This window comes from Leptinotarsa decemlineata, unplaced genomic scaffold (genome assembly GCF_025532065.1).
Source record: "Leptinotarsa decemlineata unplaced genomic scaffold, Ldec_3_MD MMD2_tig00078346_RagTag_RagTag, whole genome shotgun sequence".
NCBI classification, from domain to species: Eukaryota; Metazoa; Arthropoda; class Insecta; order Coleoptera; family Chrysomelidae; genus Leptinotarsa; species Leptinotarsa decemlineata.
In genome coordinates this window covers 1,301,306-1,316,326 of record NW_027412724.1, presented here as the reverse complement: position 1 = coordinate 1,316,326, position 15,021 = coordinate 1,301,306, and the positions used below count along the sequence as shown (strand labels likewise).

General features: G+C 34.0%; 1 protein-coding gene across 3 annotated transcripts in view; it reads left to right on the top strand.

Moving 5' to 3' along the window:
* The window catches only part of LOC111514702 (uncharacterized), a 48,425-nt gene extending 36,364 nt beyond the window's left edge, over nucleotides 1-12,061 (top strand). For 2 of the 3 annotated variants that reach the window (XM_074185645.1, XM_074185647.1), the window contains 3 exons: nucleotides 2,101-2,365; nucleotides 5,588-5,717; nucleotides 11,943-12,061. In XM_074185645.1, the coding sequence (XP_074041746.1) occupies nucleotides 2,101-2,365; nucleotides 5,588-5,717; nucleotides 11,943-12,004 (457 nt within the window). In that variant the 3' untranslated portion in view covers nucleotides 12,005-12,061. The remainder of the gene's footprint in view (nucleotides 1-2,100; nucleotides 2,366-5,587; nucleotides 5,718-11,942) is intronic. The other variant, XM_074185646.1, reaches the window with a different exon arrangement.
* Nucleotides 12,062-15,021: the final 2,960 nt, after the last annotated feature.

Below are 15,021 nucleotides of genomic sequence, written 5' to 3'. Positions count from 1 at the left end.
CCCCAAAGAAAATAGTCAACAGGATTCAAATCTGGTGATCTGGCAGGCCATTGTCCAATCCAATTGTCACCGAATTTCCGATTTAGGTACTCTCTAGCAGCTAACGAAAAATGAACAGAAGCACCGTCGTGCTGAAACCACATTCCATTCCGGATATTCAGAGGAACATCTTCTAACAATTCAGGCAATACTTCTCCCAAGAAAGTGCTATAATTGTCCCCATTCAACTTATCTGGTAAAAGATAAGGACCAACTAAACGGTTTTCTACTATTCCTGCCCAAACATTCAATGAAAATTTTGTTTGATGGCCATGAGGATGAATAGCAAAAGGATTTTCCTCGGCCCAAATATGGCTATTGCGAGAATTGAAAATACCTTCCCTTGTGAATTTTGCCTCATCAGTGTATAACACTTGCTTGATAAATTCCGGATTATTTCTCCACATACTTAAAAACCATCGAGAAAATTCAATTCGATCTGGATAGTCCTCTGGTTTCAGTGCCTGAACTTTTCTCAGTCGATATGGGTATAACTGCGGTTCATGCAAAGTCCTCCAAACAGATGATGAAGACACATGCAGCACTCTAGCTATAGATCTACTACTTTCAGACGGATGTTCAGCAGCATAGTTCAATATCTCCTCTTCTGTGATATAATTTCTTACAGTTCTCTATATACCTGCATTCCTTCTGGTAATTAAAAAACTTCCTGTTTCCCTGAGTCTTCTGTCCACGTTTTCGAACGTTTTCCAATTAGGAATTCTATTTCTTCCAGGAAAATTTTCACGATACATTCTTTGTGCCAACCTTCCATTTCGTCCCGATTTTCCATAAATAAGGTGCATGTCCGCTAACTCTTCGAATGTAAAATTCATTTTTATTATACGAAATACACAATCAAACACTTTCTGACAGCTACGTTAACTTGGAAGTGTCATACGAATCTCATTTCATTTCCACAGCCCCCTAACAAATTTATTGTTGTCAATGAATAAAGTAATCCTCATTGCTTAGGTGGATCAAAGATTGTTATAGGTCACGTGAATGTATTCTGAAACTATTCAACCAGTGGCTGAAGAACTCGAGAATATCGGTACAGTTATCTAACAAAACTATAATAGATATGCCCAGGAAACATTGTAGATGGCTAAGGTTGAAACAAGTAATGGTATTTTGGTTAATCGATAAAACTTGGATTTTTACCCAGTGAGAGAAGATAATTCGATAAAACATTCTGAGTTCAGTTTTGCCAACTATTCGTAATTGTCTTTGAAAATCGTTTGGATGGAACATTTTATTAAAAAATAAATCTCGAGGTAAAGCCATTCAGTAGATCTGCGGGCTCACAACATATCTGCAAAAAAGTTGGTAAAATGGTAGAAAATCCGCAATATGTTGCCGAAGTGAATAATTTTTCAAGCACACAATGAATGGTAGAATGATGAAAGAGTTCAAATAATTTCGGTTTTGGAATTTCGATTATTTTACTCGATTATTAATATTCCCATATGAGAATGCACCTATCAGTTCAACTCAATTTTTCTCGAAAACTACTGGTTTTTTCATAGTGAATGTTTATTTGGTTTTTACGTAAAATTGATCAAGGAATTCAAAAAAAAGACGGTTGTGGATATAAAGTCAGTGGCGTAAAAAATAAGGGGGGAAATATAAGCTATTACCCCGCTGGAACGCCACTGGCTACTGATACTGAAGCAAACATACCACTGGAGGAAGCACATTCTAGCTCGTAATCGATTTGCTGAGTTTCATTAATTTATTCCTTTTAGTCCGGGAGCTACGACGAAAAGGGTCTTTTTATTTTGCAACTTCAACGCCCTGTATTTCTGAAACGGCTCATTTCCGGACACACATGTCCTACCTCATTTTTCATCATTTTGCAAGAGGAATGACGTGGTATAAGTTTGTCCGTCGAATTCTGAAACACCCTGTATTTATACCTACAAAGCTTTGTCGATGGGATACAAAATCTTCTGACAATAAAGTATATTTTGATTTGATTTGATCTGTAACTATTAGACCTGTTAAAAACATTTTTCACATTTGTCACGTTATGCACTGGTAATTTGTATTTTTTTTAAGGAGACCATCTCCACCCAGAAGAAAACAGTGTATTTCCCGCAATCCCTGTGAATACAACAACAAAAAATGCCAAGAATGCCCAGCGACAAAACCTCGACATCCCTGTGTTTTCTCTAATCGTAATGGAGAATTCCAAAAGCAATGCACTTGTTGCTGTGAGAAAACTCCAAAGTATTGCGTATGTGGAAGAATGAACCCATGTCATTGTAACATCAGCCAAATCAGAGCAATTTGTACATCAATATGCGTCAGATGTGGTCATAAGGTAGGACAATGTATCTAAAGCAGTGAACTTTTGCTCGAAAGTGTTGATAAGGGTGACATAATAAAAACTGAATCAATAATATTAACCTCCTTATCATAATTACATCTTTTATAATATTTCAATCGGAAAGACGTGTTTTGTTAACTTATTAATTATATATTATGTAATAATTATTATATATACTATATAATCATATATAATGATGAATGAATCACTTGGTGATCGAAACACGTGTCGAGGTGTTAAAATAATGGTTTGGTGTTGGAAAATATCTCCAGTAATATTTAGAATATTTCTGGTTTAGATAATTCCCTGTGTGAACCATTATAGTTTTTTGGGAATACATAAATGTTTATTCATCAGTATATCTCTCTAAAATACCTTTAGCGCTTGTAGCCTACTATTTTTTTTCGGGGACACGACAAAAATGTTAAATTTTCGGCAGTATTGAACAGTATTTCATATCATCACAATTTTTAACGTGAAATGTACATATAATCCTACTAAAATGTCCTGCTTATTGACATTCGTTGAATCCATTAATTTGATTTTACATATTGAATATATATATATATATTATTATCCCCAGAAACGTTACATGTTTATACACGTTTATATACAGGGTGTCAATTAAAAAACTTCCCACCCTTAATATCTTCCTTCCAGTAAAAAATATGAGGAATCGAAAAAACAGGTCAATTTTATTGGCAAGATTGTTTGTAGCCCTCGTGGTTCGACCTCCTAGGAGAAGTAGATGTTACCCTTAGAATTGTAAATGGAAAGAGGGGTCAAGTGGCACATCATTTTGATTGGCGTTCAATTCTGCTTCCAATTTCACTAGTTCGGACTTCCATTGTCTACTATATAAAATGATTTGAAATCCCTGAAACTACTAAAAAAGAAGAATTGAAAATGAATAGCTGAAAATAAAATTATATTAAGTAAAATAAATCCGAAATGAAATAATAGTGAAATAAAATACAAGTAAAAATATTTTTTACTTGTATTTTATTTCACTATTATTTCATTTCAGGTTATTTTTGCTTAATATAATTGTTATTTTCAGCTATTCATTTTCAATTCTTCTTTTTTAGTAGTTTCAGGTAAAATAAATCCGAAATGAAATAATAGTGAAATAAAATACAAGTAAAAATATTTTTTACTTGTATTTTATTTCACTATTATTTCATTTCAGGTTATTTTTGCTTAATATAATTGTTATTTTCAGCTATTCATTTTCAATTCTTCTTTTTTAGTAGTTTCAGGGATTTCAAATCATTTTATATAGTAGATAATGGAAGTCCGAACTAGTGAAATTCATCATGAAACATTGTCAATCACCTTCAAACAAATCTGCTTCCAATGATACCCTGCCTTATTATTTTTTGATGAACATTTTCCGAAAAATAGCTTTCTTAACTAATAGAAGTAGTTATTTGTACGCCTATAGTGAGACGCATTAATAGAATATTAGGGGTAACATTAGCTATTAACTCCAATTAATTCACATCAGAAAGTAGTCTAATAGTTAATCGTAGATTGTAGTTAAGTTGTGTTTAGTGAATGCCGAATTTTTAATTTCCATCGCAGAAAGTGTACAGATAGCCGTCCTTTCTTGCTACTTCTGCTGTAAAAAGTTTCGGTTTTCAGTAAAAAAATTGGTTCGTAAATTTGGTAGTACCTGTGGTGCATACAGTTGTACCTGTTGCGCTGTTTGGTGATTACTTTAATAAGTGTAAAAATGGTTTGCATTCTTCTAACGAAAGACATCCAAATTGTAATGTAAGTCACCGGTATGTGCTTGATTTGGTGGATAAGTTTTACGAAACTGGTTCAGTAACAAATAAAAGAAGAAATAATTCCAGAGTATTACCAAATAAAGCAGCTCAAATTGAAGTTTTGGGAACATTTGCTGCAGAGCCCACGAGCTCCTAACGATCAGTCTCAGAACAGACGAGAATGTCATGCGAGACTGTAATAGAAGCATTGAAAATAAATTTCATCCCTATAAAATGCAGATTCTTCAAGAGCTCCACTAGGTTGATTACGATAGAAGAATGGAGTTTTGTGAAATCATGTCTCAACGAGTCTTCCGTTAAACATCTGTTTCAGCGACGAGTGTTCAATTTTTTTCTGAATGGCAATGTTAATAGAAATGCCATTATTGGTACATTATTTCTGGAAGGAACGTTGACTGGCAATCTGTATCTTGGAATGCTTGAACATACTATTGATCCTATTATAACACACGAGCTAGAAACTCAAATGGATGCAGAAGGTAATGAACTTTTGCAGGAGGATCTGTTACATTTCCAGCACAGCGGTGCTCCACCTCATTATTTTCTTCCCATCCGACAGTGGTTAAACGATAGATTTCCGGATAGATGGATTGGCAGAAGGGGATCAGGATTATATTTCTTTCTTTGGGGGTATCTTAAATTCATTGTTCGTCAAAAAATAATGAGTCAGGTTACCATTGGAAGCAGAATTGAATCCCAATCAAAATGATGTGCCACTTGATTCTAAGAGTAACATCTACCCCTCCTAGTGGGTTGAACCACGAGGACTACAAATAGTCCTTGAAAGTGTCCCACTTGACAATAAAATTGACCTGTTTTTTTCGATTCCTCATATTGTTTACTGGAAGGAAGATTTAAATGGTGTGAAATTTTCAAATTGACACCCTGTATGTAGAGATCATAAAACTAGTTAAACATTCCCCTAAAATAACTTAAACAACTAAATATTCAATAAATGTGAATAATTTTCAAATAGCAAACAGCTAAAGAAGAATTGTTGCCGCATACGAGTATTACTGGAGTTTTATCCCAACACCAACTCCAGTAATATTCATTACTACACCAAAGGTTCAAAACAGTGCATAAAGTCAAATTTAAAATATCCAGAAAATGAATATATTTTTATTCGAGCAAATCCGTTTCCAACATATTCTTGAATTTCAATATCAATATCATATCATAGCAATATCATGTCAATATACTCAGTTTGGGTATAGTCATGAAGATGATAGCACAGTCTGCTACCGAAAGCGCTCGCATATAATAGTTAGAAGTTATTTAAGCTTCAAATTCTTTTTGTAAACAGGTACTAATATCAAAACATTGAAAATAAAGGAAAACTAGTTGCATTTTAAAATAATTTTACTACTTAACTTTTTTTCCTTGAAGGAAAATATGTAGGTATGTAATTTATTTTCTCTAGGTGTACGCTGCTGAAAAAGTTTCAGTCTCCTGTGGGGCTTTCCATACGAGTTGTTTTTCTTGCTATTGTTGTCACAAGCTATTGGACGTCAAAAATGTATATGAAAATTGTGGAGAAATATATTGCAAAAGTAAGTTTTAGCTATATGTTTGATAATACCCATTAGCAACTATGATAAAAACCATATATTTGACTTTTAATATTCGAACACATTTATTTTAAAATCTTTCACAGTTTTACCGCATCAATAAAAACATTTATACGGAAGATAAAACACATTTACCTTCATATTCGTTCTTCAGTTATAACAAAATTTTAATAAATAATTTTATGTTTCAAAATGCCATTCAAAAAATACTGCCTGCTCGTCGAAAGTGACAAACTAAGCAGCCGCAGTTAGGTCATTGTTAGTGAAATGACCTAAAAAACTCATCTCTCGGAGGAATAGTTCAGTCATCATCCGAAGACGATTGTGGACACTAACAATCGAAACGTCGTGAAGTACCTTGGTTCAAAATATTTTGAATTTTTTATTCCATTTCAATTGTTCAATTTTTAAATTTTTGCTCATTTGTATTTCATTGTAATTCCATTTCACCGTTTATTGCTTAATATAATTGTTATTCTCAGCAACTCATTTCACTTTTTAATATAATATTTTCAGAGATTTGAAATCAGATTATATCATATCAGACAATGGAAGTCCCAACACTTCCATCCTCAATGGTGTACTTCGAAATCTCGAGACAACCACATTTTTTGTTGGTTGATGGAGAAGTAGGAAGCCATAAAGCGATTATCTAAGAAAACTAATCTCTTCTAAAAATATTCCCTTTTCAAAGTCAACAAATAAACACAACATTATTGGTTTCATTTTAGGATGTCCGTAATTTCTATTGTTAAAATGTTTAATATAGACAACGATGGATTGTTTTTATTTAGGGCGTCCGTAATTTTTATTGTGAATGCCAGGATTGATTTTTGGGTCGATGTATTCTTCCTAAATCCAAACTGGCATGTACATAGAATCTTTATACCTATATATGTAATATATGTAATCAAAAAATTATTAAGAATATGTTGAATCATTGCCAGGGTTTTTTATCAAAAAACTCATTTGGTTTATCTAGTCTATTAAACTTAACTACCAGCGGTTGCTCAATTTGTCACTTTATTCAGCTCTACTTTACAGTTATATGATTGACATGGATATGACCCAAAATTGAGGTTACTTAATAAATCTATTGAACACACTTTTCCTGCACCAGAACAAAAATGCTGACTCTTGACCTGCGTTTCGCATCTTTTTTGTTCTGTTAGGGGGAAACGTGTTTGAAAAAAATCTGTTTTAAATCTGTTTTTCCGTTAATCAGCTGCCGCCCCCATACGAACGACAACTCTCATAAGTTGAGAAACTTGTGCGAGGACTAACGAGGTCTTACCTTTTAACGTGTGATTCCTAACACGGAATCATATATTCATTCTGCACCAGAGGTTCCAAATTCTACTCATCAAGTTAATTAATAGAATAGAAAGAGTTAATCCTACCCAAAAATATTTGAATAATGTTTTGGTCAATAAAGCTATACAAAACATCCATATAATATCGTGAAGTGAGATTTTCAAATGTTCGACAAAAGCATTTTATAAGCTTCAACATGTACAAAATATTTCACTAGTTATGGTACTGTTCTATTGATAAAACTTCTTTAGAGTCTACATACAAAACTTCAATATCTCCTAATGTTGCCTCTTATCGAGACAATGTTAAAAAATGCCTTCTCGCGTCTTGCTTTGATAACTTGGGTGGAAATTACTCTCTCGTCTTGACAATAAACCGTTTCTCTTGGCGAGATGGCATTTTCTTTCTCGTCTTGGCTTGTCTCAACTCCTCTCAACTTCACTCGACGATATGTATACAGGGTGTAACTGAATAACTGTGAAACATTTGAGGAGGTGATTCCTCATCGAAAAAAAGATAGGATATTTCATATAAAGACATTTCATTGGAGCATCCCTTGTTAAGATACAGCCCCTTAAAGGGGGTACATAAAATTTATATAACAATTTTTTTCACAAGCGCTAAAAAAGTTACAATATTGAAATTACCCCATGGTTGTAAGGGGTGGAAAACGCAACCCCTAAAATTTATTTCCAATGTAACTTTTTGTCTTATTATTTGTTTACCATTTGAAGATTTATTTTCGATAGCCTGTTTCATTCTAAACAAAAAATGTCTCTTGGGTTTTTTGCCCAAAATAAACCTGTTCGCAGCCAAACATTATTTTAGGAACAACTACAGAGATACATCGTCATAAATGCGAAAATACGAAACTAATCTATCTAGTAGGTCAAGGTTGGTATGACGCTGTCAGTTTGTGAATTTTCGAAATTGAATTAATACTAATTGTGTGTTGTTGTTCTGTTCTTAATTTGTTACTTCAATAATTCACTTGTTATTAAAATGGCATACACAAATGAGGAAATGGCTGATATGCATTACGTTTACGGTCTGTCGCAGGGAAATGGGTTAGAAGCTTCTAGAAGATATGCTGAAATGTATCCACAACGGCAGCATCCTTCACATAGAATATTTGCTCGACTTCATCAACGATTACGAGAATATGGTTCATTCGACAAACAGGATTGTGGTCGCCATCGAGAAGTACGAACACCACAGCTTGAGGAAGCAGTACTTAATTTGATTGAAGAACAACCTTCTACCAGTACTAGAAAGATTGCTTTCCAGCTAAATGTTGATCATATGACGGTATTTCGAATTTTAGAGGAATAACTCTTATACCCTTAGAGACGAATGTAGTTTTTCTCGGGACGAGATTATTAATTTTCATAATTACCACATATGGGCTGATGAAAACCCTCACGCTATTGTCGAAACTAACCATCAAGAACAGTTTTCTCTTAACGTGTGCCTCGGAGTTATTGGGGATGATTTAATTGGGCCTCATTTTCTACCTCCTCGATTAAATGGTGAGGCATGCGTTAAATTTTTGAGAGAATTGCATTCAGTACTGCTGGAGGAAGTTGCTTTGGGCGTCAGAAGGGATATGTTTTTTATGCATGATGAGGCTCCCGCCCATTTTAGTCAAGTAGCACGTCAGCATTTAACTGAAACATATGCAAATCGGTGGATAGGTCGAGGAGGACCACAGAACTGGCCCGATCGATCCCCGGATCTCAAACCTTCTCGATTTCTCTATTTGGGGCCATTTACAGCATTTGGTTTATCGTACTACTGTTCGCGATGTAGAGGACTTAAGAAACCGCATCATCGATGCGTGCATGGTAATCAGAGAGACTCCAGGAATATCTGAGCGAATACGTGGCTCAATGCGCCGACGTCTAGACGCATGCGTAATGTCTGAAGGTAGACATATTGAACATTTCCTATGATTTCTACATGTTGTGTAGGTACTAACTACAAAATAACAATAAATCCAGTTCGCATTTATGATGATGTATCTCTGTAGTTGTTCGTAAAATAATGTTTTGCTGCGAACTGGTTTATTTTGGGCAAAAAACCCAAGAGACATTTTTTGTTAAGAATGAAACAGGCTATCGGAAATAAATTTTTGAATGGTAAACAAATAATAAGACAAAAAGTTACATTTGAAATACATTTTAGGGGTTGCGTTTTCTACCCCTTACAACCATGGGGTAAACCAAATAAATTACTGGCCAAGTGTCTTTTTGGTAGTACAAAATGTCAGGTTAATTTCAATATTGTAACTTTTTCAGTGCTTGTGAAAAAAATTGTTATACAAATTTTATGTACCCCCTTAAAGGGGCTGTATCTTAACAAGGGATGCTCCAATGAAGTTTTTTTTATATGAAAGATCATATCTTTTTTTCGATGAGGAATCACCTCCTTGAATGTTTTACACTTATTCAGTTACACCCTGTATACAGTGCGAGTCTCTAACATGGAACAAATTCACTAAATCAAAGGTGTTGTTTCTTTCGGAAATATGCTCGGACACGTCGATTAGTATTTTAAGTTGCCTTTATTTTAATGCAAAAAAAAAATAATACAGTGTGTCTCAAATATGAGATATGACGTCATCGATAATTTTTCAAAAGAAAACCCTGTTTTTTAGTGACTTTCATTAAAAGATTCAACAAGTTGCACATGCCTGCCAAATTTCAATTCTTTACTCCTTGTCCTTTAAAAGATAGTTAACAAACATTATCTAATTAAAAAAATTAATTCAATTCAATAGTCTTTCTTCAACAAGTGTTCAAAATGTTGTCCATTTACTAACTGTCAATACCCTAAACGTAACTGAAACTCGTTTTGAACATTTCTGATTACTTCGCTGGAAATTAGCCTACATTCCTGTCTTATTCGTTCTTTTAAATCCTCAATATTTGCCGGTTTGATCTTAAAAACTTTGCTCTTCAAGTAACCTTATAAGAAAATGACCAAATGTGTTAAATCCGGAGACCTAGGTGGTCATTCATAGGGTCCTCTTCTGCCAATCCATCTGCCTGGAAATACATCATCCAGGTACTCACGGACAGGTCTTGCAAAATGAGGAGGCGTGCCTTCCTGTTGAAACCAGATGTTTTTATTAGGGACGTCAGCTTCTATAGGACAAGAGAACAAAATAGCCAAATTCGGAACTAGGTCCTCCTGCAAGAATTCTAAATGTCTTGCTCCAGTAAGATTTTCTTGGAAGAACATTGGTCCTATAACTCGATCACCAACAATCCCTGCCCAAACATTGACTTTTTCTGGATGTTTAGTGTGGCTCATCCAGTGTGGGTTTCTGTCTGCTCAATAACGACAATTTTGACGATTTACCACACCATTCAACATAAACGTTGATTCGTCAGAAAATAGAACGTTTTCTTTTTGTACAACATTCCTGTCTAGTAGATCCAGCATTTGTTCGCAAAACTGGAGTCTTCTTTCTGGATCATCTTCGGTGAGTTCCTGGAGGATTGTTATTTTATATGGACGAAATTTTTCAGTTTTAAGAACTCTTGCCACTGAAGACTGGCTAATTTCGAGTTCCCTAGCTATCTGCCTAGTGGGAACATGGGGATTTTCTTCGATAGTCAAAAAGAACATTTATCTTGACCTCTTCACTGAGTGCACTCCGACGATGATTATTTGTTTTTCTTAAATGCCCATTTTCCCGGAACTGTTTTTCGATCTTGCTTACGGTACTTCGCGATATGGGTAGTAGATCAGGATACTTCTCTCTGAATAAATGGGTGACTTCATTTTGTGTTCTTGTCCTATCATCATCCAATCATCATTAGAATTTCAATCTTATGTGTTTCAGTTAAGTACGGCATTTTACAAATGGCGAACAACAAACTGTGAAACGACTAACAGTTTTTGTGCACAAATATGATTGGAATGCGATACTACTCTCCTTATTTTTTTTTTGATAACTTTTTTATGACAATGTCACTGTCAGGTATCCCTGACATTCTAAGCATTTATTGAAGGAAGACTATTGAATTGAATTCATTTTTTGAATTAGTAAATGTTTGTATTGAAATTTGGCAGGCATGTGCAACTTGTTGAACCTTTTAATAAAAGTCATTAAAAAAACAGGGTGGTCATTTGAAAAAATTATCGATGAAGTCATATCTCATATTTGAGACACACTATATAATTTTTTTTACGACGATTTTTTACTACGACTGAAGGTAGTTTATGGAAGGTAGGGATGAGGGGACTTTCAGTCAGAGACTTTCAAAAGCTGATATCAGATATCAGGCCTTGAGGTTTCATATCTGAAAAAAAAACATAGACTTCCCCTTTTGGGGAAGAGGTCCATAGACCTCTTTATAGTTCTGGTCATAGTATGTGAAATTTCTATCTCGATCGCCCAAATAGTTTATCAGGATTTCACGGATTGTGGAAGTTTGTATTGAAACTGAGTATTGAGATTGTGCATTAAAAAATTGATTGGAGAATAGCGAACATTATATATTACATTATTTTCTGCACATTAGGCGCTATGGAAACATTTTAAGGAACAAAATGAACAAGTTCCTGGTGATGAATTTCATGAGTTCGGACTTCCATTGTCTGATATGACAATGGAAGTCCGATCTAATGAAACTCATCATGAAACATTGTCAATCACCTTCAAACAAAAGTTCCTGGTGGATATGAGAGATTTACTGCTAGCCAATCAGCAACAACATTTACTACACAACGAAAAATTCAAAATATAATCATTATTTTTCATTTCGTGGTGATGATAAAAATGAAATTTAGACAAGATAAGACGAGACTAGAATCTCTTGTTATGGTGGCAACATTATTATTTCTGTGGTGACTCTCCATTATATAATTTATTTTATTTTTCAGGTTGCTACAATAACTTTTTCGGAATTTCCTATTATGGATATGGTCCATCCCAATACTTTTGAAAGCATGTTCATTTTTACTTTATTTTTGTCATAATATCAAATAAAAAATCCCAAGGATTTAGTGTTTATATTGCAATTCATGCCTCATTTTTTTTCAGAGGAAAACATTAGAATTCGTTGTGATTTTTGTATACAAAATTTCGAAATTGGTTCATTACCAATTCAACTTATTGAATAATACATGTGATGGAATTGGCTCATACTTGATAGTAATCTATAACGTGTTCAAGTGATACTTTAATGTGAAATTTTCACTGAACAGTATACGAAACCGCAACATGTGTTGTACTATAAAATAGCTTCACATTAATATAAAAATATTTTATCCATTTTGAAATGGGATGCCACTATAAATGATCCTTCTTCCTTATTGAGTTTCTATTGACGTCATCATAATAAATGTAAATAACGTGGAGGGAGTATGAAAAATTGGGTATTTTATTAGGTTTTTTCAAAAGTTTTATCCGTTTTTATGAGTCTACTTCAAACTGTAATATCTCAGTGACTATCTACTTATTTAATTCAATCGAAAAAACTGCCACTTGAATCAGTACACTTTTGTCAACGTAACACAAGTCGATTAATTTCGTAAGCATAAAAATTGGTTTATCGGAATTCGATGAAGTCGACGAAGACCGTTTCTACCTAGTCCTGATTGGCGCACTACCATCGGTGAGAAAGTTTTCGAAGTGCTTGAAAAGATAGTAGTCGGTTGGCGAGAGATCTGGGGAATGAGGTGGGTGAGGCAGAACTTCGACGCTCAATTCGTTTAATTTTCAGACGATGATTTGTGAAACGTGCGGACGGGCATTGTCATTCTAGTGAATCACATAAACCGCTGACCATCATACAGTAACCGTCACTTCTCCTTTGGGATGTACCTGGGTGGCTGGCTCATCGGTGTCCAACCACTGTCCTGAACGTCTACTTTTGTCGTAGAGGACTCACTTTTCATCTTTCGTGACGATCAGAGCCAAAAAATATATCGTTCTGATTAGGGTCGACCACTTCGGGGATAATCTTCGAGACTTAGATCTTCCGAACGAAATTTTGCAAACCAACATTATCATTGCCGAATGTATGGTTAATTTTCCAGGCTGTTTCGGCAGTGCTTTGGTTCAATTTGAGTTCGTAGCGAAAAATTGGCCAAAAATCGCTTAACGATATTATATAATTATAAGCTGAAAAGAGGCAAAATATTAAAATTTGGAAAAATGAACAGCATCAATGTATACAGTACAACATTTGATATCAATCAGTATACACTACGATACAGTAGAATAAATATTCATTGAGATATGGAGCTAGAAAGAAACACATGACATTAAAACGGACAAAACTTTTGAAGCAGCCTGATAATATGTTGCATTTCTTGAATTTCATTTCGAATGTACCAGATTCACTCTTTGAATGAATACAATATCTGACAGATAAAAATTGTTGGCCAAAAATTTTTATCAACTGTCATTTATAATGTTTTTCTATCTGTTTTTGAACCATTTTATATTTTATTCTCACGTTATTGTCCTGACGAAGATGTGAAATATACCGAAAGCTTGACATATAACAAAGAGTTTTCTTTGTAACAGTCCAGCTATTGACTGCAACCTCACGAATTTAACCGATTTATAGTTAATCCAGTCACTAATTATTCTGTTATATATATATATATATATATATATATATATATATATATATATATATATATATATATATATATATTAAATCAGTAATTCAGTAATTTCCACCATATGAATGGTGGAAATGAATTCATTGAGTCTTTTTCAACTGAAATTACTTTTTTAATCCTTTTCTGGAAAATTATTTTTACGCCTAATGCTTTGTTTCAATTTTCTACAAATCAGCTTGATGGGATTGGAAACACAAAAATAGGGAAGAAGTCTCAGTATACTTCTCAACAATACTATCAAGAGCATACACTTTTTCAAATGATTTTGTCTGTAAAACTTTAAGTATTTGGTTTTTGGTATAGTAATCTTTAAAATACAAATTGTTATCCATTAAAAACTTTGTATTTAATTTTTCTCGAATTTTTATTCGGTACTTTGATGAGCTGTTGCGAATGATAGAAAGCGTTGTTAAGAACTATTTACTATTTTGGGATCATCAAAATTTGGGATTAATGTGTTTTCAAACCATTAATCGAAAATATTAGCTTCCATGTTTACATGATAGTCAACATTGCAGTCCTCAAGTTTTTCTTCACATAATTTCAAAGAATTCGGAACCCATCCTGTAACTGTGTCATGAGTGTCATTCCAAGTTTTGTCCAAATACAAAATTTGCCGTTATTCTCGTCTTCATTCAGTTATTTGTTCTTAAGTATTTGTAACGCAATTCAACTATTCTTCTGCTTTCCATAACTGCTTGACGTTTGCTTATTATTTTGAATCTAAATCCTAGTTTCTTTATCCAATGCTGAAGAGTTTTGTCACAGCAGCTCACGTTATGGCCGGAATTATTCAATTTATTCCATATGATTGCAGTTGTAGGAATCTCATTGCTTTTGTAACAGTCGTAAATTGTTTTTTTTCAATGCATTTATTAGATGAATATCTAAAAGTTTTAGTAATCCTGTATCACATCTCGTCTTGCGTTCATAAGGTTTGTTTTTGACTATTTTACGTACAGTTGAGACAGGAATTTCGGTCAAATCTGATGTTGCTTGTAATAATTTGTTTTCCTCAAAACCAAATTCGAGATGTAGATTCTTATATACAGTGTCATCCCCAAAGTATGCACTATATGGGAAACTTATTTATTAAGGGTTTTTCGACAAAAAGTTATTCCTAATAAAAGTTTGTGCTTCCCCTAAAACTCTTCAGCTAATCATAAAACTCGGTTAGAAAAATTATCCAACACGAACCGCCAAGTCTACCGTCTATGTGGACTATTTTGCTGCCGATTCATTTCTATGTATTGTTTTTCTGGGCCTTTGAGAGTGCCTCAAACTTTAGAGTGCACAATATCGCTCACTTCGACTATAGTGAAGAAAT